The sequence below is a fragment of the Sus scrofa genome, chromosome 16 (genome assembly GCF_054392235.1).
Source record: "Sus scrofa isolate SSC_HxYL_T2T_F1_AM1 chromosome 16, Sscrofa_HxYL_maternal_Yorkshire_Landrace_v2.0, whole genome shotgun sequence".
Taxonomy (NCBI): domain Eukaryota; kingdom Metazoa; phylum Chordata; class Mammalia; order Artiodactyla; family Suidae; genus Sus; species Sus scrofa.
The window spans coordinates 18,087,037-18,106,921 of record NC_139398.1 but is presented as its reverse complement, the minus strand read 5'-3'; the positions used below and the strand labels follow the sequence as shown (position 1 = coordinate 18,106,921).

At 46.4% G+C, this 19,885-nt stretch overlaps 1 protein-coding gene across 4 annotated transcripts in view; it reads left to right on the top strand.

Annotated features, from left to right (window-relative positions):
- MYO10 (myosin X) overlaps positions 1 to 19,885 on the top strand; it is a 238,328-nt gene that overhangs the window by 108,743 nt on the left and 109,700 nt on the right. For 2 of the 4 annotated variants that reach the window (XM_085001727.1, XM_005672397.4), the window contains exon 4: positions 8,225 to 8,412. The exons of 1 other annotated variant lie outside the window; for it this stretch is intronic. Coding sequence is in view for 2 of the 3 variants with exons in the window: in XM_005672397.4 (XP_005672454.2) it covers positions 8,225 to 8,412 (188 nt within the window). In the remaining variant the exon portion in view is untranslated. Of the gene's footprint in view, positions 1 to 8,224; positions 8,431 to 19,885 lie in introns of all 4 variants that reach the window. One more of the 4 variants, XM_085001728.1, reaches the window with a different exon arrangement.

The window sequence follows — 19,885 nt, the reverse complement described above, 5'->3', positions numbered from 1 at the left end:
GTTCGCAGCCAGTCCTGCGGGGAGCTGGAGTCTTGAGATATACTAAGAGGTAGGATCTAGGTGTTTGATTGAGTTTGAAGGGCAGTAGGCTGAATTCGACAGGATGACTCCTGGATTTCTGGATCCATCATTTGGGTAGATTGTGGTGCCGCTGTCAGGATGTGACTATTTGAGAAGAAACAGGTGTTTCGAGGAGCTCAGCCTTGTTCATGCTGCATTCGCGCTTGGGGGCACAGATGAGGATGGCCAGCAGGCTGTTAGTATTCAGATCTGCCATTTAAAACAGAAGCTGCATGCAAGGTAAAGGTTTGGGGAGGTAAGTCATGGCTATGGTTAGCTGGGATGATGGCGAGAGCAGGGAAGGGGAGAGTAGTGGGTGGGGAGGAAATGGAGCTGGTGGTTCCCTCTTTTTTTTTTTTTTTTTTTTGTTTTTTTTTGTTTGTTTGTTTTTTTTTTTTTGTCTTTTTGGTCTTTTGTTGTTGTTGTTGTTGTTGCTATTTCTTGGGCCGCTCCCGCGGCATATGGAGGTTCCCAGGCTAGGGGTTGAATCGGAGCTGTAGCCACCGGCCTACGCCAGAGCCACAGCAATGCGGGATCTGAGCCGCGTCTGCAACCTACACCACAGCTCACGGCAACGCCGGATCGTTAACCCACTGAGCAAGGGCGGGGACCGAACCCGCAACCTCATGGTTCCTAGTCGGATTCGTTAACCACTGCGCCACGACGGGAACTCCGGTTCCCTCTTTTTAACAAGTCCTTCCCCCCTTAGGAAAGTCATGGCACTGACCTGAGCCAGTTTCCCTGGTGCATTTCAGATCACTTGCTCTATATCCAGCTTTTCAAGACCACGTGATGGACAGCCATTGTAGCTTTCTTTTCATTAACAAAAACAGCGATTAATACTTGGGACTTGTATGACACTCTCACTTGGTGGTGGGGGTAGCAGAGGATCTGTTGCTGTTACTGATCGGAATCTCAGGCCCAGACGGGTGAAGTAGTGCATCAGGGAAGGTAGGTCCAGGCTGAGGACCTGAGGTCTTGACCTGCCAGAGCCTTGGCTGTCTCCATTATTTCTTCCAGTGTTGGAAGAGTGACTTCTTGACGGTAACGTGGATCCTTTCAGTTTACCAGCAGAATGCAGCTGTGGCCACCGGGTCACTTTATGTGTTCTATTTTTTGTTTCGTTTTTGTCTTTTTTTTTTTTTTTTTTTTTTTAAGCCTATACCCGCAACATATGGAAGTTCCCAAGCTAGGAATTGAATCAGAGCTGCAGCTAACGGCCTACACCACAGCCACAGCAACGCCAGATCTGAGCTGAAGCTCACAGCAAAGCCGAATCCTTAACCCACTGATTGAGATGAGGGATTGAACCTTTGTCCTCTTGGACACTGATTGGGTTCATTACTGCTGAGCCATGACAGGAACTCCACTTTTCACGTTTGTTTGTTTGTTGTTTGGCTTTTGCTGTCATTGCTGTTGGTTTAGGGCCGCACCCTTGGCATATGGAGGTTCCCAGGCTAGGGGTCCAATTGGAGCCAGCCTACGCCATAGCAGTGCCATATCCAAGTCGAGTCTTCGACTATACCACAGCTCCAGGCAACACAAGATCCTTAACCCACTGAATGAGGCCAGGGATCGAACTCATATCCTCATGGATACTAGTTGGGTTTGTTTCTGCTGAGCCACAATGGGATTTTTTTATTGGTGGGCTAGATACTAGGTATTATACCCCTCTGCCTTTTGAAAAACCTCGATTTAATAGATTTTATACTGAAGCCAGGCAGTGAGTTTTTTTCCCACCATATTAAAGCAGTGTGTACTGCAGCTGTTCTAGATTATTGAAATGGGCAAGGGAACGTACGGGGGGGGGGTGAGTTATGTGGAACTTTACTGACAAGAAAAACAAATTTTTTATGTGCTTCAAAAGAGAATATACTTTCTGTTTCTGAAAAGCTGTTAACATGACCAGGCTATTTATTCTCATGGAGTTTGGAATCCAATACAAGGAAAGACACCGGCACCTGGCCCCGCCTTGTGTTTGAGAGTTTCTGTATCCAGAGTCCCAAAGGGCATGGCTTTATTGTGGCCATCTGGGGAGCAGTAATAAGGAGTTCCCTTCGTGGCTCAGTGGTCAGTGAACCTGACTAGGATCTGTGAGGTTGTGGCTTCCATCCCTGGCCTCACTTAGTGGGTTAAGGATCCGGCATTGCCGTGAGCTATAGCGTAGGTTGCAGATGCAGCTCGGATCTGCTGTGGCTGTGGCTGTGGCTGTGGCAGAGGCCAGCAGCTATAGCTCCTATTTGACCCCTAGCCTGGGAACTTCCATAAGCTTTGGGTATGGCCCTAAAAAGCGAAAAAAAAAAAAGGAAAGAAATACCTTTTTCTAGAGTGATCAATGGCATGAGTGTGTAACACACGTTGTCCTGTAGCTCTTAGGATTTCTTATGTCTTATCTTAAGTCACATGGTACTTAATTCACAAAGAGGCTCTTCTCCCCACTCCTCTCCCCAGTCTCTGTGTTTACTTATATTACACATCATTTTGAGTTTATTTTCGTGCATGGTGTGAGGGCGTGTTCTAGTTTGATTAATTTGCATGCAGCTGTTGGGGAAATAAAAAAATATATATATAAAGTAAGTAAATAAATACATGTCAAACTACACATTGGAGTATGTGTCACTAAATGCTTGATCTTTTAAAATCTGGTGTAGCCAGGAGTTCCCTCGTGGCTCAGCGGGTTAAGGATCCAGCATTGACATTGCCGTGGCTTGGGTTCTGTCCCTGGCCTGGGAACTTTGGCATGCTGTGGGCAAGGCCACAGTAGAATAGAACGGACTAGAATAGAATAGATAAAATAAAATCAGGGAGTGTCCGTTGTGGCTCAGTGGTTAACGAACCCAACTAGGATCCACGAGGATGCAGATTTGATCCCTGGCCTCGCTAGGGGGTTAAGGATCCGGTGTTGCCGTGAGCTCTGGTATAGGTCGCAGACTCAGCTTGGATCCCAAGTTGCTGTGGCTGTGGCCTTGGCTACAACTCCGATTCGATCCCTAGCCTGGGAACCTCTATATGCTGAGGGTGCAGCCCTAGAAAAATAGCCAAAAAAAAAAAAAAAATGCTGCAGCTGTATATTTTATACTAAGTGACCTCTCTTCCCAGAAAGGAGGAGGGTTTGGGAAAAGGGGGATTTAGCAAGGTCTGGTTTAAGGATATATATGCGTATATATATGTGTATATAAAGAGTGTCAGGTAGCTCAGGACAGGTAGCTTTCACAGTGCTTCTAACCTGCCTAGATGGTGAAAATTAGAAGCAGCTGAAGTGCAGAACATTTTGAGTTTTTTTTCATTTGATGCAATTATGTGGTGTGTGCAATGAAAAGTAAAATAAAAGCCGGCCTTTTGATAGCTCAAGCTAGCTTTTATCTGCAGCCTCTTTCAGCACCTTCCGTTGTCCCCCCAGCTTGGCAGGTCCCAGGAGGAAGAGCCTGCAGCCTTTTCTCCCTCTGGAGATTTGGAGCCACATGGGGTCCATGGCAGGGTTGAGAAGTGCCAGGTGGCGGGACAGTGGGCACTCAGGAGCCTGGGGTGGTGTTAGGGGGGGATGAGCACACACCTCATTTGGTGCCAGCATTATTTTTATGGGCTGAGAGTCCAGGAGAGGCCAGAAACCCTCAAGAAAAGATTAAATTGGGTACCTGGCTTTGAGAACACCAAGGCCATGTGCCACACACTCCCAGAAGTTTTCCATCAGAATGGAAAAAAAAACAAACAACAAAAAACAAGGCATCCTTGCATAAAGCAGTGAAAGTCATTAGCAATATGCAACTTATAACTGGTCAGCAACATGCCATGGTGAGGGACTGCATTTTCTTCTTGGCAGCCTGCCAGTCAGCTGGGAGGATGAGAGATGGGTCTTCAGCAGCTTGTTGTGGAAGTCAGCCACGAAGGTCGATACTGTTTTAGGGAAAGCTTACAACTGCCAGAGCCTTGGCAGTGCAGTGGCGTGAATGATAGCGTCTTACAACTGAACCAAGATTGTATTGTGCCTTTCACCTTGTGTGCCTTTTGAGGCCGCTGGTGAAACCATCCTGTTTCCGGATAGGCCCTCTTTTCTTCCTTTCTGAAAGATGGCACCTCAACAGTGGAACAGTCTTTAGATGTGTTGGAATGATTTTTCTGAGCCAGAGATGCTGGCCGGGCGTCAGCTCACAGGCCAGCTCCGACTGTGTGACAGTGACTGGGCTCAGTGGGGAAGGGTATTGTGTGTGCTAGTGGATCCACCAGTTGTGACTGCCAGCCCAATACTTGCCAACTCTAAGGGCCACTTTGGTGCTGACCGTCTGTGTTCCGAGAGCCTGCCTTTCCTCCTAGAATCTCAGGATTGGGTGGGAGGGCTCTGCATGTGTTGTCTGGAACTGCCATACCACCAACCACATCGTCATTCTGAGACACCTCAAAGTGGTTTCATTGGGCCAAGTGCAATGTGAGTTACTTAAACATGAACCTAGATGTGAGACCATTTTGGATATTCTGTCTTCATCTTTGCTAACAAGCTTGATATCTTTGGAGCTCCTGATCACATGCAAAAACCATGTCATCTGCACCAGCAGGGTGAATGATACCTTTTGTTTTTGTTTTTCTTTTTACAGCCACACCTGCAGCATATGGTTCCTAGACAGATTTGTTTCCCCTGTACCACAATGGGAACTCCTGAATTTTATGTTTTGCTTGTGGCTGAGAAATGATTGGCAGCACCGCACCCTTACCTATTTGTGTCAAGAGGGCCAGCGCTGACTTTTGACTTCCACCAAAGTAGGGAAAAATGAGAGCATATTTCACAGAAAAATAAATAGTCTTAATATTTCACAGAATAATAATAAGGCATATAGGGTAGAAACAGGCCTGACATTGTAGACCAAGAAGAGGAAGGGACCAGACAGCCCGAGCCTCAAGCACCGCCTGTCTGCCTGCCTGCGTGCTTCACCTCTGCAATGAGTTGACGTAAAAGAAGGTGCTGGCACCTGGTCAGGCATCGATGGTGGGGGTAAGGTGGGGGGGATGCCAGGCGTCCTCCGGGGAACCATGTGCTTCTCTGTTCTCCTTTCCTTCCCTAGAGGAAAAAGCAGCTTCATCTTTCTCTCTGGCCACATCCTCCCTGTGGTGCTCTGACGGGAAAAGTGGGCTTTCTGCAAGGTGGAGGTTTCTCAAAACCTGAACATTCATGTATGAAAGTGCTACGTTTTTTTTTAAATTTGAAGATCAATTTACACAACAGAAAATTAAGCACATTAGGAGTTCCTGTTGTGGCTCGAACCCAACTAGCGTCCCTGAGGATGTGGGTTTGATCCCTGGCCTCACTCAGTGGGTTAAGGATCTGGCATTGCTGAGAGCCATGGCGTAGGTCGCAGATGTGGTTCGGATTTGGTATTGCTGTGGCTGTGGTGTAGGCTGGCAGCTGCAGCTCTGATTTGACCCCTGGGAAGTGCCTGGGAACTTCCATATGCCACAGGTGCAGCCCTAAAAACCAAAAAAAAAAAAGAAAGAAAAAGAAAAGAAAGAAAACTACCACTTTAAATTCAGTGGCATTTCATACTTTTCACTGTTGTACAGCAAGCACCTCTGTCTAATTCCAAAATGTCCCCATCACCCAAACGGAATCCCTGTCCCTGCAAAGCAGTTGCCTCCCCAGTCCTGCCTCCCCTGCTGACCCTACTGCCCATGATAACCACCACCAAGCTTTGTGTCTATGGTTTTCCTGCTCTGGGTATGTGAACTTGTGTCTGGCTCCTTTCACTTAGTGTTGTGTTGTCATGACTGATCTATGTTGCGGCCTGTATCACCACTTGGTTCCTTTTCATGGCTGAATAATATTCCATCATGTGGCTGTACCACATCTTGTTTATCCATCTATCTGATGATTGACTCTGGGTTGTTTCCTCCTTTAGTCTTTTGGGAATGCTTCTGCTGTGTTATTTTTGGAGTACCTGTTTTTAATCGTTTAGGTCCTATGGTAATAACTCATATCTTTTTAACCTTTTTTGGCTTAAAATATCTCCAAAACAGACCTCCTTATATTTGAAAACAGTACCACAGGATGCATGATACTTTGCTTGATGTTCCTGGCAGTCATAGTGAATGTAAATGATTACAAATTGCAATAATATGACACAGATGCACTAAGGATATTTGAACTTTCTTGTCCAGTGTTTCTTGCTGTTCTTGTCCTCTGCTGTGTTGCTTCTGCTTGCGAGTGAATGTGAAGAGAAGGCTCTGGAATTAGGTGGCTTGGGTTCAGATCTCACCTTTACCACTTAACTGGCTCTGTGACCAAACATACAACTTTATGGCTGTGCCTCAATTTCCTTATCTGAGAAATGGGTGTGATAATAATGCCAACCTCCAGGGTTATTGTGATTGTTGCCAGGATCAGGCCTTGTGTTGTTAGTCTGCTCCGGCTGCCATAACAGAAGACCACTCACTGCCCAGCTGAAACTTTAGATCTTTGTATACTCACAGTTCTGGAGGCTCGAAGTCTGAGGTCAAGGTTGGTTTCTCCTGAGGGTTCCTTCTTTGGCTTGCAGACGGCCACCTTCCTGCTGTGTCCTCATGTGGTCTCTCTGTGCACACACATCCCCAGGGTTTCTTTGTGGATCCAGAGTCCCTCTTCTAATAAGGACAGGAACAGGGCCCCTCTTGAGAGCCTCATTTTAATGGATTCATCTCTTTAGAGGCCCCGTCTACACATATAGTCGCATTTGGAGGTACTGGGGACTTCAGTGGAGGAATTGACAGCGGGGACACAGTCAGCCCACAGCACCCAGTCAAACCCCTGGTGCATTGCACACAGTACAGCCGCTGGCAGGAAGGTGGTGGCAACCGAAGGACCCCGCTCTTCCCTTCTGTGGCTCTACCTGCGTCTGAGCCTGGGAAGCGGACAACCAAACTCGGTTAAGCCTTTTTTGCAGAAGAATGAGGGAATACTGTGTCCACACAGAGCCTCTGTTTGGCCACTCTGAAGGTTTGGCTTCATTTCTGGCCTGGATATGGCCCCAGAAAAGTTCCAATTGCCAGTCAGCTACTTTCCAGATAAGTTACCTGGCACATCATGAGGTGTTTTGAGATTATTGAAAAAAATATCTAGTGTTTTCAAAATGGTCTTGTTACTTTTTTAAAGTTGTGGTTCAAGATACATAACATGAAGTTTATTACCATTTTGACTAATTTTGGGTGTACAGTTCTGGGGCATTAAGTACATTTGCAGTGTTGTTCAACCACAACCGTTCTCTCCCTCAGGAACTTTCTCACCATCCTGAGCAGCAACCCTGCCCTCATTAATCAGTCACTCTCCACCCTCGCCACCCTATTGTTTCCTAATAGCCACCTGATAAGCATGGGGTCAGGGGGTCCCCAGGAAACAGGGATGGGACCAGGGCTGCTTCAGCATCTTCTTTCTCTTGTTTGCCTTATTATAAATGTTTTTATTTTATGGGAGTTCCTGTTGTGGCTCAGTGGAAACGAACCCAACTAGAATCCATGAGAATGCAGGTTTGATCCCTGGCCTTGCTCAGTGGGTTAAGTATCATGCATTGCCATGAGGTGCTGTAGGTCACAGACTGCTGGGATCTGGCGTTGCTGTGGCTGTGGTGTAGGCTGGCAGCTGCAGCTCCAATCTCACCTCTAGCCTGGGAACTTCCATATGCCACATATGCAGCATGCCCCAAAATTTATTTTATGGCTGCACGCATGCCGTGTGGAAGTTCCCAGGCCAGGGATGGAAGCTGAGAGGCAACTGTGATCTTTGTCGCAGCCGCAGCGATGCCAGATTCTTTAACCCACACGGGACCATGGACCCAACCCACGCTTCTGTAGCCACCGAGCCACTGCTATCAGGCTCTTCACTCACTGCGCCATAGCAGGGCTCTGCCCTAATTTGCCTTTCACTGCTGCCCTCTTTGAAATGCCTTAGTTCATTGGCTCAAGATTCGTACCAAAAGGTAATGGGGAAATGTGTGAGTGGGTATCAGGAGTCACCTGTCCCCCTAAGGTACACTCAGAGGTTCCATTTCAGCTCAGCGAGAATGAGATGTGGCATTTCCTCCCTCTCTCCGAGCGTGGAGCATCTTTTGTCTCCGCCCCAGCGTGGGTGGGAGGGTGAGGACGCGTGCAGCGCCCCCTGGAGGTCACGTGTAACCCACACCCTGTCTCCCCGCCCCTGTCCTTACAGACCTACATCGGCTCCATCATCGCCTCGGTGAACCCCTACAAGCCCATCGCCGGCCTGTACGCGCATGAGGCCGTGGAGCGCTACAGCAGGTGTCACCTGGGGGAGCTGCCCCCCCACGTCTTCGCCATCGCCAACGAGTGCTACCGCTGCCTGTGGAAGCGACACGACAACCAGTGCGTTCTCATCAGGTAACCAGAGCCCGCTGAGTAGCACAGCAGCCCCCCTTTTCTCTCTCGGAAAACGCCGGGTCCTTCTACTAAGTTACGGCAATAATTGCCTAGTTCTTTTCAAAATGAAAATATTTTATATATCTTAGAGTGCTCGTCAGAATGCCTGTCTGTTTGATCAAGATTTTGGTTTTTGCTGGTATGGTAAGATTTCCCTAGAATCTCCCAAATTTAGGAATTTTTGATGATTTCAATTGTATGTTCCTAAAGTTCACCTTTGAATTAGCCACGGAAGAGGAGCTTACCATGTATATGTGGAGGGGGTAATAGAAAGGCTTGGTTATTTCTGTTTTCTCTAAGGAAGGATGGTTTTGACATCTTTTTCAGCTGGGTCTCAACTCATTTATTAAAATTAACTACTTTGAAGCCTATCAAAACACTTTTTAGGAATTACCTAAACAGTCAGTAGAGGGTATATTACTTTAAAGATATTTAATTTTTATTAATTCAGATTGGTCTTATACCTTATATTCTAGTGACATCCTGTTGGCTCTTACTATTTTTAATTTATTTATAGCCAAGTGACTCAGTCACACACACACACACTCCTTGTATTATCTTCCATAATGGTCTCTCCCACGATTGGATATAGTTCCCTGTGCTGTGCAGCAGGACCTCATTGCTTATCCATTGTAAATGTAATAGTTTGCATCCACTAACCCTAAACTCCCAGTCCATCCCACCCCCAACCTTCTCCCCCTTGGCAGCCACAAGTCTATTCTGTATGTCTGTGAGTCTGTTTCTGCTTTGTAGATTGGTTCATCTGTGCCATAGTTTAGATTCCACGTATAAGTGATATCATATGGCATTTGTCTTTCTCTTTCTGACTTCCTTCACTTAGTATGAGACTCTCTAGTTGCATCCATATTGCTGCAAATGGTGGCCCTTATCATTTGTGTTGGAATCGTGTTTGGTGACGGTCAGAACACTCCCGGATGAGGCCCCAAGCCCCATGTGGAGTGTCCTGGACTCTCCACGCACTCCATTCCCGTGTCCTTCTAGACACTCCTTCCTGGAGCTTGGCTGCTCCTGAAACCCAACAGTGTCACTAAACCCGCCAATGGGAAAGAAGATTTTGCCATCTGGTATAGATGCCTTTCTAGTCTCCACTTGTGGCAAAATCATCATTGTTATTCCAGGGGGAAAGAAGAGGGTGTTTGGATTTGGGGAGAATGACACACAAGGCGCCCCCTCCCTCCGGATTTCCGATTCAGTGGAAGGCAGATATGGGGGACAGATGGAGAGCCATCTGTCAGCTCTAGACGTCCAGCCAGTCGGCTTGCTAACGCTGCTGCCCCGAATTACAGACTGACCTACCTGGTCGGCGTACAGGCAGGTAACTGGTGGCCACGGTCACTTTGAAACCAGTTCCCAGATGAGGAGGAACTGACCAGCTCTCCATCCCCCTAGCCACCTGTTGGAAAAGCCACTCCCACACCTTTGGGGAGGGAGAGGTAGGGAGGTGAGGAGGCCCCCTCCTTGAAACTCCGGGTCAGAAAGGCGGACGTTTGGGACACTGGCAGTTTTTACTGTTCCTCTTGTTCATGGTCCTTTGCTTGTAATAAGTCAGAATTATATTAATGTGGAGGACAGAGCAGTGCATTTCTCTTTCGTATTTTCTCTCCCCACCTCCCTCTGTCTATTGCTTTCTTTAAGGGAAGAGAAGCACCTGGGCAGATCTATTCTTACCTTAACGGATCTAATGCACCAGGCTGTGGAAGACAACTCGGATAGAGGGAGAGTCAGTGTATCCAGTTAAGTGAACAGGAATCAGTACACCTTACAGTTAATCAAAAGGAAGCTAATGCTTGGTATAAAAAGAGAGCTTTTAAGAGTCACCTTCCCAATAAAGTAACTTGCCTTCTGACTAGAGGCTCTGTTTGAGGGCTCTTTAGGTGATGTCACTGCAAGTTCAGAAGTTAGAATTTAAGATCACCGTTGGCAGCAGACAGAAAATAATAAGATTAACAGAAAGAAAGAAAACTGAATGTAAGATCAAATTGTTTTTCACACCTCTTAGGTACCTAAATATTTGCCATCGATAATTGCCTGTGTTTATTACTTTCAGTGGAAAAAATGAGAGCGTGAGTCATATATCACTTGCTAGACAGAGCAGTTTGGGAAGAAAGTGAAAAATCAAATGAGATCATTGTGCGTGTGTGTGTGTGTGTGTGTGTGTGTGTAATAAAACGGAAAGGGGTTGGCATTTTCCTGCCAAAGACTGTGGTATTTAAAAATCAGGAGGGCTGGTCCGGTGGGGGGAATGGGGAGAGGGAGAGGACCCCAAACAGAAAGCTCTCATTGTGTAATGCTGATGTGAAAAGAGGGACTGTATTTATCTAAATTAACTCAGGAAACGGCATCTTTAAGAATAGATTCCTCATTAAAATGTGTTTTGGTTTTTAATAGATCTCTCTGGCAGTTTTTTTTTTTAAGTGGGGCTTGGGGCTGTGGGAATTAAAATTGAGTATAAAAATAAAAGTTGTAGGGTACAGTGGCCCTATTTAGATTTCCTCAGGCATGACCTGCCCCCTGGTGGCTACAGCCTTGTTACTACTTTCCAAACTTTCAAGCTGGTGCCTATGAAACCAGAAAGTAAGCCTATTTGGAACGAGGCAGGGACCTTGTAGCTGAATTTTTCTCTCACCTTACAAGCTTCTGTCACTACTTAGTCTCTAGGAGACTAGCTGAAGCCTTTTTTGGTTGGTTCACTTTCAAGAGTTTATCTCCCTTAAGCTCTAGTTTTATTTTACCTTCTTAGGCACATTAAATGAACGCTTATGCTGTTACAATATCTAAAATATAAATATATGTTTAACACTCCTGTGAGTTTTTTTTAATCTGACAAGATCTTGGTTAAGCTAGTATGTTTTAAGTTAATTTCAACTGTGGGCAGGCAGAGTTTAGTCTATTATAGTCTTTTCAGTATATATGGCCTTTTAAGATACACAGTGTAGGCAAGGCCTCTGGGTCATTCATCTGTGCAACTCTTTGCCTAGGACACTGTCTGATAGAGGGGCCAGTGTCCAATAGCTGTCAATCAAAGGATGGGTGGGCGGAGCAGCTATTGGTTTGGGACCTTGGCTTGCTTTGCAGAAGTTTTGGTTTCCAAAAATTGGAGTGATTTTTTTTAACTGTTTTTTATCCTCGAATAATAATTGGGTGTTCAGTCTTTTTTTTCTATTCTAGTAGTATATGTAGAAATGAGTGAGTTGGAAGAATGAACAAAACTTGCATCCTGGGAGTTCCTGTCGTGGTGCAGAGGAAATTAATCCGACTAGAACCACGAGGTTGCGGGTTCGATCCCTGGCCTCTCTCAGTGGGTTAAGGATCCAGCGTTGCCATGAGCTGTAGGTTGCAGACGCAGCCCAGATCCTGTGTTGCTGTGGCTATGGCATAGGCCAGCAGCCGTAGCTCCAATTGGACCCTTAGCCTGGGAACCTCCATATGTCTCGGGTGCAGCCCTAAAAAGCAAAAAAAAAAAACCAAAAACAAAAACAAAAACTTGCACCCTGAATTAGAAAGGCACCAGCAAGAATGTGGCATGGGGCATGCCTAGTGTCCATGTCACATAGCAAATTTACCTTTCTAAGCTTTGTAGTTTGTTTTTAAAAGAGGAGTTCCCTGGTGGCCTAGCAGTTAAAGGATCTGGCATTGTCACTGCTGTGGTGCAAATTTGATTCCTGGCCCCGGAACTTCTGCATGCCTCAGCTCCCCCCTCCCCAAAATAAAGTTGCAGGCAGAAACTGATATAAATAGGTAATTTCAACACAGCTCACCTAATGGGCAAATAGAAATGTGTACATAGTTGCTCAGAGAAAAAGTAGCAGTTGATGCTCAAGAAGGAATCAAGAAGATACGTCACAGGGACAGGGACATTGTGGTCATGAGTCAAAGGGGATGTGGGAGTGTGGCTGGCACAGAGGGCAGGAAGGGCACAGCAGCATTTGCAAGAACATGTGGAAGAACAAGGATCATTAGATGGGAGGTAGGCCTGTAGCATGTGGGATTTGTTAAGGACAGAAGGACATGGGGTTCGAAACGCAAAGAAGGGAGCTGCCATTCCTTAAGAAAGCTAAGAAGCCTTTCCTGCAGGGAAGCTGAGGTCTGGAGCTGTTGAGCAACTTGCCAAGGATGCTTGAGTGTGAGCAGCGGACACAGGACTTGAACTTGTGTCTCCCTGTGTTAGTTTCAGAACAGAATCCTACTTCCTGGTCCAGGGCCTCACCGTAACGGCTTTGTCCTGCTTGCTAAGAGCTTCAGAGTGGATCCTCCAGACACTAGAGGAGCTTCCCGAGTCTTCTGGCAGCAACGGAGTCATCGGTGTCTATTTTGAGAAAATCAAGTGAATCGGGAATGTGATTCATAGGATGGAAAATGTCAGGTGTCAGCAAAGCTGTCCTATTAAGGCCAGGAGGACATACGTATTTTTATGATCAATGGATGAGATCGTCTCTGTTACAACTGCTTCATCATCCTTGCCCTGGAATGCAGTGTTCTAATAAAACTTTATTGACAAGGACAGGCAGGAGGGCAGGTTTGGGGTCATGGTTGACACCTGCACTGGAAGGAGATGGGCCTGCAGGGTGAATAAAGGCCCTTATTGCCACCAGAGGTCCTTTTCTCCAGGTGTGTTTTGATCCCTCCTCCCTGCTTTCTTGGGGACTTTACTCCATCTTTGACCCTCTCTGCTCCTGATTCTCCGACCTCTCCTTTTCTTGTGAATCGTCAGCATTATCATGCAAAAATTTCTAGAATGTTCGTCTTGGGGAAAAAGAAAAGATGTATCTTTGGCTCCACACTCCCTCCCATACACTGCCCGGCTCTCCTTCCAGCTGCTCCATCATTCTGGTTTCTTCCTCGTTCTCTGGGTTCCTCCATCGTCTTCCACGTGGGATGTCTTCTGACCCCCGCTGCCTCTCCTTCTCTGTGGCTGCAAGCCTCCCCAGACTCAGACGCCCCTCCTGCCAGCTTCTCGTGGGTTGCAGGTGTGCATCCAGGTGGCCCAGAGCATCGTCACAGAGCCTCTGACAGACATCTCGGGCGTGGCCCCGCCTCAGTTCATCCTAATTTTCTCCTGAAACGTCTTCCTTCTCCCCTGCTTCTCCACCCCAGCAAGTGGACTCTCCATTCTACCAGGTCCCAAGCCTGAGATGGGGAAGTTGTCCTTGGATCTAGACGTCACCCCCCTCCCCAATAAGTAGGTGAAACCATATGCAGTAAAGTATACTGGTCTCATGTTTACAGTGTGAGCGTTGACAGACGTGCCCAGCTGTGTTCCCAGTGCCGAGGTCAGCACGCTGACTGGCAAGCTTCCTGGGCTGTCCCAAGTTGTCCCCCAGCCTCCCTGTCACTTACCAACCACCCAGACCGGGGCCATCAGCCGTGCCCTCCCTTCTCCCTCCACGATCTGTTGGGGGCCCTTCCCGTCTACTCTCTCATTGCCCTTCTGCCCTCACTTGCCTGCTTCTTCTCCGCCCTCCCCCCATTCAGCCCCCACACTTCGTCCTTCGCACCCAGTGATTCTCTAAAACTGTAAACCTGATCATGACCTTGCCCTGCTTAAAAACTGCCGTGTGACTTGCTCTTCTGCCTACAAAAAATTCTCAAAACTTTGAATACAGCCTCTGAGGCCTCCCATCAGTGCTTTGGTTTACTTTTCTTTCTTTTTTTTTTTTTTGCTATTTCTTGGGCCGCTTCCACGGCATATGGAGGTTCCCAGGCTAGAGGTCGAATCGGAGCTGTAGCCACCGGCCTACGCCAGAGCCACAGCAACGCGGGATCCGAGCCGCGTCTGCAACCTACACCACAGCTCACGGCAACGCCGGATCCTTAACCCACTGAGCAAGGGCAGGGACCGAACCCTCAACCTCATGGTTCCTAGTCGGATTCGTTAACCACTGCGCCACGACGGAAACTCCAGGTTTACTTTTCTTTCCCTTTTTCACCTTCACTGTTATCTTTATAGTTTTTTTTTTGTTTGTTTTTTTAAACAGTATCAGCTCGTTTGGGTTCATCTGGGTGCATGCATTTTCCCCAAAGCCCATGTTTGCCTTTGTGGTTGTGTTGGCGCCAAGGGTTGGGACTGTAATTGCCATGGGCGAATGGGACAGCTGCAGGACTGGACGTGTAAGTGATGTGTTTGCTGTGAAGTGCAGATAAACTAACGTCATAATTGCTGCCCAAGTCACTGTCTTATCATGCTGGGAATAAAGGAATGGGGTGAGATAAATAAAGGAACGATAGTGCTCGTGGTTGAAGAGGCTGCCAGACTCCTGAGAGAACAGGTAGTCGCAGAGCAGAGCGCATGCCTCAGTTTGAGCAAAACAGCATTAACCAGGGGGTTAAATTAGGCTTGTTAACTTGGATTTTACTGGTGTTATATTTTGTTTTCAATCCTGAAGTTTGTTTCGGTGTCATAGCTGTGCAATATGATAAGCAAAGAAGTAGCTACCTGGTCATTATATCATTATAATGCTATAATATTTATGCTGTATATTATGTAGTAGGTTATTATCAAGTTCACCAAGCATTAACTCAGTTCTGTCTCTGTCTTCCAGAAGCTAGCATCAGATTCCACAGGTAAAGGGCTTGGTCCCACAAGATGGGCAAGCTCTCCAGTACAGTTGCCAGTCCTGTTGTGCCCTGTACTTTTTGTTTGTTTTTTAGGGCCACACCTGTGGCATATGGAAGTTCCCAGGCTAGGGGTCAAACTGGAGCTGCAGCTGAGGTCTACACCATAGCCACAGCAACACCAGATCCGAGCTGCATCTATGACCTATCCCACAACTTATGGCAACACTGGATCCTTAACTCACTGAGTGAGGCCAGGGGTGGATCACATTCTCTTGGATCCTAGTTGGATTCTTTTTTATTTTCTTTTATCTTTTGTCTTTTTAGGGCCGCACCTGAGGCATGTGGAGGTTCCCAGGCTAAGTATCCAATTGGAGCTGTAGCTGCCGGCCTACGCCAGAGCCACAGCCACGCTAGATCTGAGCCATGTCTTCGACTTACACCACAGCTCATGGCAACATTGAATCCTTAACCCACTGACCGAGGCCAGGGATCCAACCCACAACCTCATAGTTCCTAGTTGGATTTGTTTCTGCTGTGCCGCAACGGGAACTCGCCCCTAGTTGGATTCTTAACTTGCTTAGCCACAATGGGAACTCCCTTTTTTTTTTTTTTTTTTTTTTTTTTTTGCTTTGTCCCCTGTGCTTCTGACCAACCAGCTCTACCCTAGAGCTTTCAAGGACCCCCTCCTTGGGTTTTAGTGAATTTGTTCAAGCAGCCCACAGAGCTCACACATCTTACTAGATTACCACTGAGGTATAAAAGGATGCAGCTCAGGAAGCAGGTGAATGAGATGCACAGCCGGTGTGCAGGTCTCCCAGGCTCTCTGCAGGGTGCTGTGTTCCACCTCCATATGTTCCCCAACCCAGAAGCTCTCTGAACCCCATCCTTTTGGGGTTTTATGGAGGCCTCCTTACATAGGCATTATTGATTACATCATTGGCCACTGGCCATGAAACGCAACTCCAGCCTCTCTCCCTGTCCCTATTGAAAGAACCAGTTCCATACTTGACTGGAGAGCAGTGGCCTCTCAGTGGGACTCTGGCTCATGACCTTTCATTCCCCCAAGGCACCAGGCTGTTTCCTCCCACAGGTGCCACCCCTTCCACCCCCATCCTTCAGTCTTCACCCAGTTACTCCTGTGCATGTCTCTGCATTTCAGTCTAAGTGGTGTTTCTTAGAAGGGTCTTTGTTGAGCCTTTACCTCCATCTAAATTCTGAATCCTCCCATCTCCTGAGATTTATACTTGATAGCATTAACCATCGCGTGTGACTCTTGGTCTCTCCTGCTGGAGCTGGGTGGGAAATACTGTCCATGACCATTTGAACTGTTCTCCCAGCCCTCGTGCAGCCCAACACGTGGTGGGCACATAGCTGCTGAGGGGACATGGACCCCTGCAGAGCTGTTCTTGCCCCATTGCTTCAAGGATCACATTCTTTGACCCTTGGTAAATGATTTCATGGGGAATGTTAAAGTCACAGGCAGGGGTTGGGAGTGCAGGGGGAAGAGGAGAGTTAGGTAAAAGTGTACCTGTAGAGGCGTTCCCATTGTAGCTTAGGGGGTTAAGGACCCAACACAGTGTCCATGAGGATGCGGGTTCAGTCCTTGGCCTCGCTCAGTGGGTTAAAGGATCTCGCATTGCCGCAGGTTGTGGCGTAGGTGGCAGATGTGGCTCAGATCCTGCTGTGGCTGTGGCTTAGGCTGGCAGCTGTAGCTCTGATTCAACCCCTAGCCTAGGAATGTCCATATGCCACAGGTGCAGTCGTGAAAAGAAAAAAAAATAAAAAAGAGTTTACCTGCAGAGAGTCCTCTTACCTTGACATCAACATCTGGGGACATCCAGCATGTTTCTGGGTTTTAACAATTTGGGATTTATTTATATTTATTCTTTGCCTTGTTCATGGAAAGCTTCTGCACCCCCCCCCCCCCAGTTGCCTCTTTTATCTCCTGGTGCAGTCCTATCTGAAATATGTGAAACTGTACAAGTGTATGTATTATTTCCCAACCCTGGCTTCATAGTAGAATCATCCGGAAAATTTTTAAAAATATTGGTGACTGAGCTCAACCCTTTTTAGGTTTGGATTAGAGACATAGCAGGTAATTCTCACGTGCAGTCAAGTTTGAGAACTACCGTTGCACAAATCTGAGTTTTATTTTTGTTTCAAGTTTTACTTACATATCAAAAAAGATATGCTTAATTAAAGAAGATGCTTACCGAAACATAAGACGGGATACTATAAAATTCTTAGAGGAAAACATAGGCAGAACACTCTTTGACATAAATTACTGCAATATCTGTTTTGATCCACCTCCCTAGAGTAATGAAAATGAGAACAAAAATAAACAAATGGGACCTAATTAAACTTAAAAGCTTTTTGCAGAGCAAAGGAAACCGTAAAAACAAAACAAGGAAAAGACATCCCACAGAATGGGAGAAAATCTTTGCAAACAAAGCAAGCAACATGGGATGAAGCTCCAAAATATACTGACATCTCATGTAACACTATCCAAAAAAAACAAACAAGCAATTCAATTAAAAAGTGGGCAGAAGATCTATGTAGACATTTCTCCAAAGAAGACAGACAGATGCTCAAAAGCACACGAAAAGATGTTCAACATCACTGATTATTAGAGAAATGCAAGTCAAAACTATCATGAGGTATCACCTCACACCAGTCAGAATGGCCATCATCAAAAAGTCTATAACAGTAAATGCTGGAGAGGGTGTGGAGAAAAGGGAACCCTCCTGCACTATTGGTGGGATTGTAAATGGGTACAACCACTATGGAAAAGAGTATGGAGTTTTCTTAAACTAAATATCGAACCAGCAGTCCCATTCCTGGGCATACTTTGAAAAGATATATGAACCCTATGTTCATAGCACTGTTTACAGTAGCCAAGACATGGAAGCAACCTAAATGTCCATTGACAGATGAAAGGATAAAGAAGTTGTGGTACATATGTACAATGGCATATATATAAAGAACTATAAAAAGACCAAAATAATGCCACTTGCAGCAATGTGGATGGACCTAGAGATTATCATACTGTGAAGGAAGAAAAAGACAAATATCGTTTATCACTTCACACGTGGAATCTAAAAAAAACCTGATACAAATGAACTTACCTACAAAACAGAACTAGACCTGCAGGCATAGAGAACAAATTTACGGTTAGCAAAAGGGGGAGGAGGGATAAAGTAGGCGTTTGGGATTAACATCTACACACTACTATATATAAATAGATACACACCAAGGACCTACTGCATAGAACAGAGAACTCTACTCAATATTCTGTAATAACCTTTATGGGGAGCGTATCTGAAAGAGAATGGATATGTGTATGTGTATAACTGATTGACTTTGCTGTACACCTGAAACTAACACAACATCGTAAGTCAACGCTAATAAAATTTAAAATTAAAAAGAAAAAGATACTTGAAGAAGGTTTGCTACCCTGAGAAAAAATGTGGGCTGAAGCCTCGTGTAGATCGAGATCCGTGACTGGTGGAGGACAGTGCGAGTCTTGGGTTTCACGCTCCCGTTGCTGCACCCTGTGTTATTACCCGGAGCCTCTTCTCCACTCTGTTGTTACCATGTTCATCATCGAAGGCTAAAGGCTCTGACAGCCCTCAGATCTCAAGGGCATAACACAGGAGTGGTTTAGTTCTTGCTCTTCCACAGCCCCAGGTGGGAACGTGAGAGGCCTGATTTTATTTTACACGTGGCTTTGTTTTGGAGATGGGCCATCCTGAGGGCACCCAGGTGGCAGTCTTGGAAGATAGGGGGCCCGAGGACATGGGAGGATTAGCCACCAGACGTGGAACTGGCATGTACCCCGCCTCTGGCTCAGTTCACTTGCCTTGAACATTTTAACTGGAGAACTTTGCCTTTCGGATTTGTTTCTGTTAACATTTAATCACCAGCTGCTGGGTGGATGGTACATATGTATGCATTTATTTATTTTTAGGGCTGCACTTGCGGCACATGGAAGTTCCCAGGCTAGGGATTGAACTAAAGCTGCAGCTGCCATCCTTCATCACAGCCGCAGCAACACAGGATGGAAACCGCTTCTGTGACCTGTACCACACAGCTCATGGCAACACTGGATCCTTAACCCACTGAACGAGGCCAGGGATGGAACCTGCATCCTTAGGGAGACGACATTGGGTTTTTAACCCACTGAGCCACAGTTGGAGCGTATTATTTTTTGAATTGAAGTATAGTTGATTGAGCATGTTTTGTTTCTGGTGTATAGCACAACGATTCAGTTATTTATATACACACACGTGTGTGTGTGTGTCTGTGTATATTCTTCTTCATAGACTTTCCATTATCGTTTACTACAGGATATTGACTATAATTCCCTGTGTACTTCTTTAAACCTGGAGAATTATTTAAATCTCTTCTTGCAACTTCCTCTCCGTTCCTGTTACTCATTCAGTACCTCCCTGCTGAATGCCTCCTGTGTGCCAGCAACAGGTGCCAGCTACATAGTCCTGGCACCAGCACTAGGTGGTGCTAAGCCCAGCACTAGAAAGATTCTGGTGCTGATAACGAAAAACCCAACCTAAGTTGGTGTAACTTGCGGGGGCCTTCATTATCGCAGACATCAAGGCAGGAAGGTTTCAGGGTTGTGGGTTCAGCCCCTCCCACTGGGTGCATCTCTGATGTCTTGGGTTTTGCTTTCTGATCTCAAGATAGGTGTGGATTCCCGGGTATTTGTCTTGTGTGTATGTGGGCGTGTGTGCGTGTGTGTGTGTGTGTGTGTGTGTGTGAGAGAGAGAGAGAGAGAGAGAGAGAGCACGTGCACACGCACAAACCTTCCCAGGAGCCCTCGGCACATGTGCCTTTAAGTCTC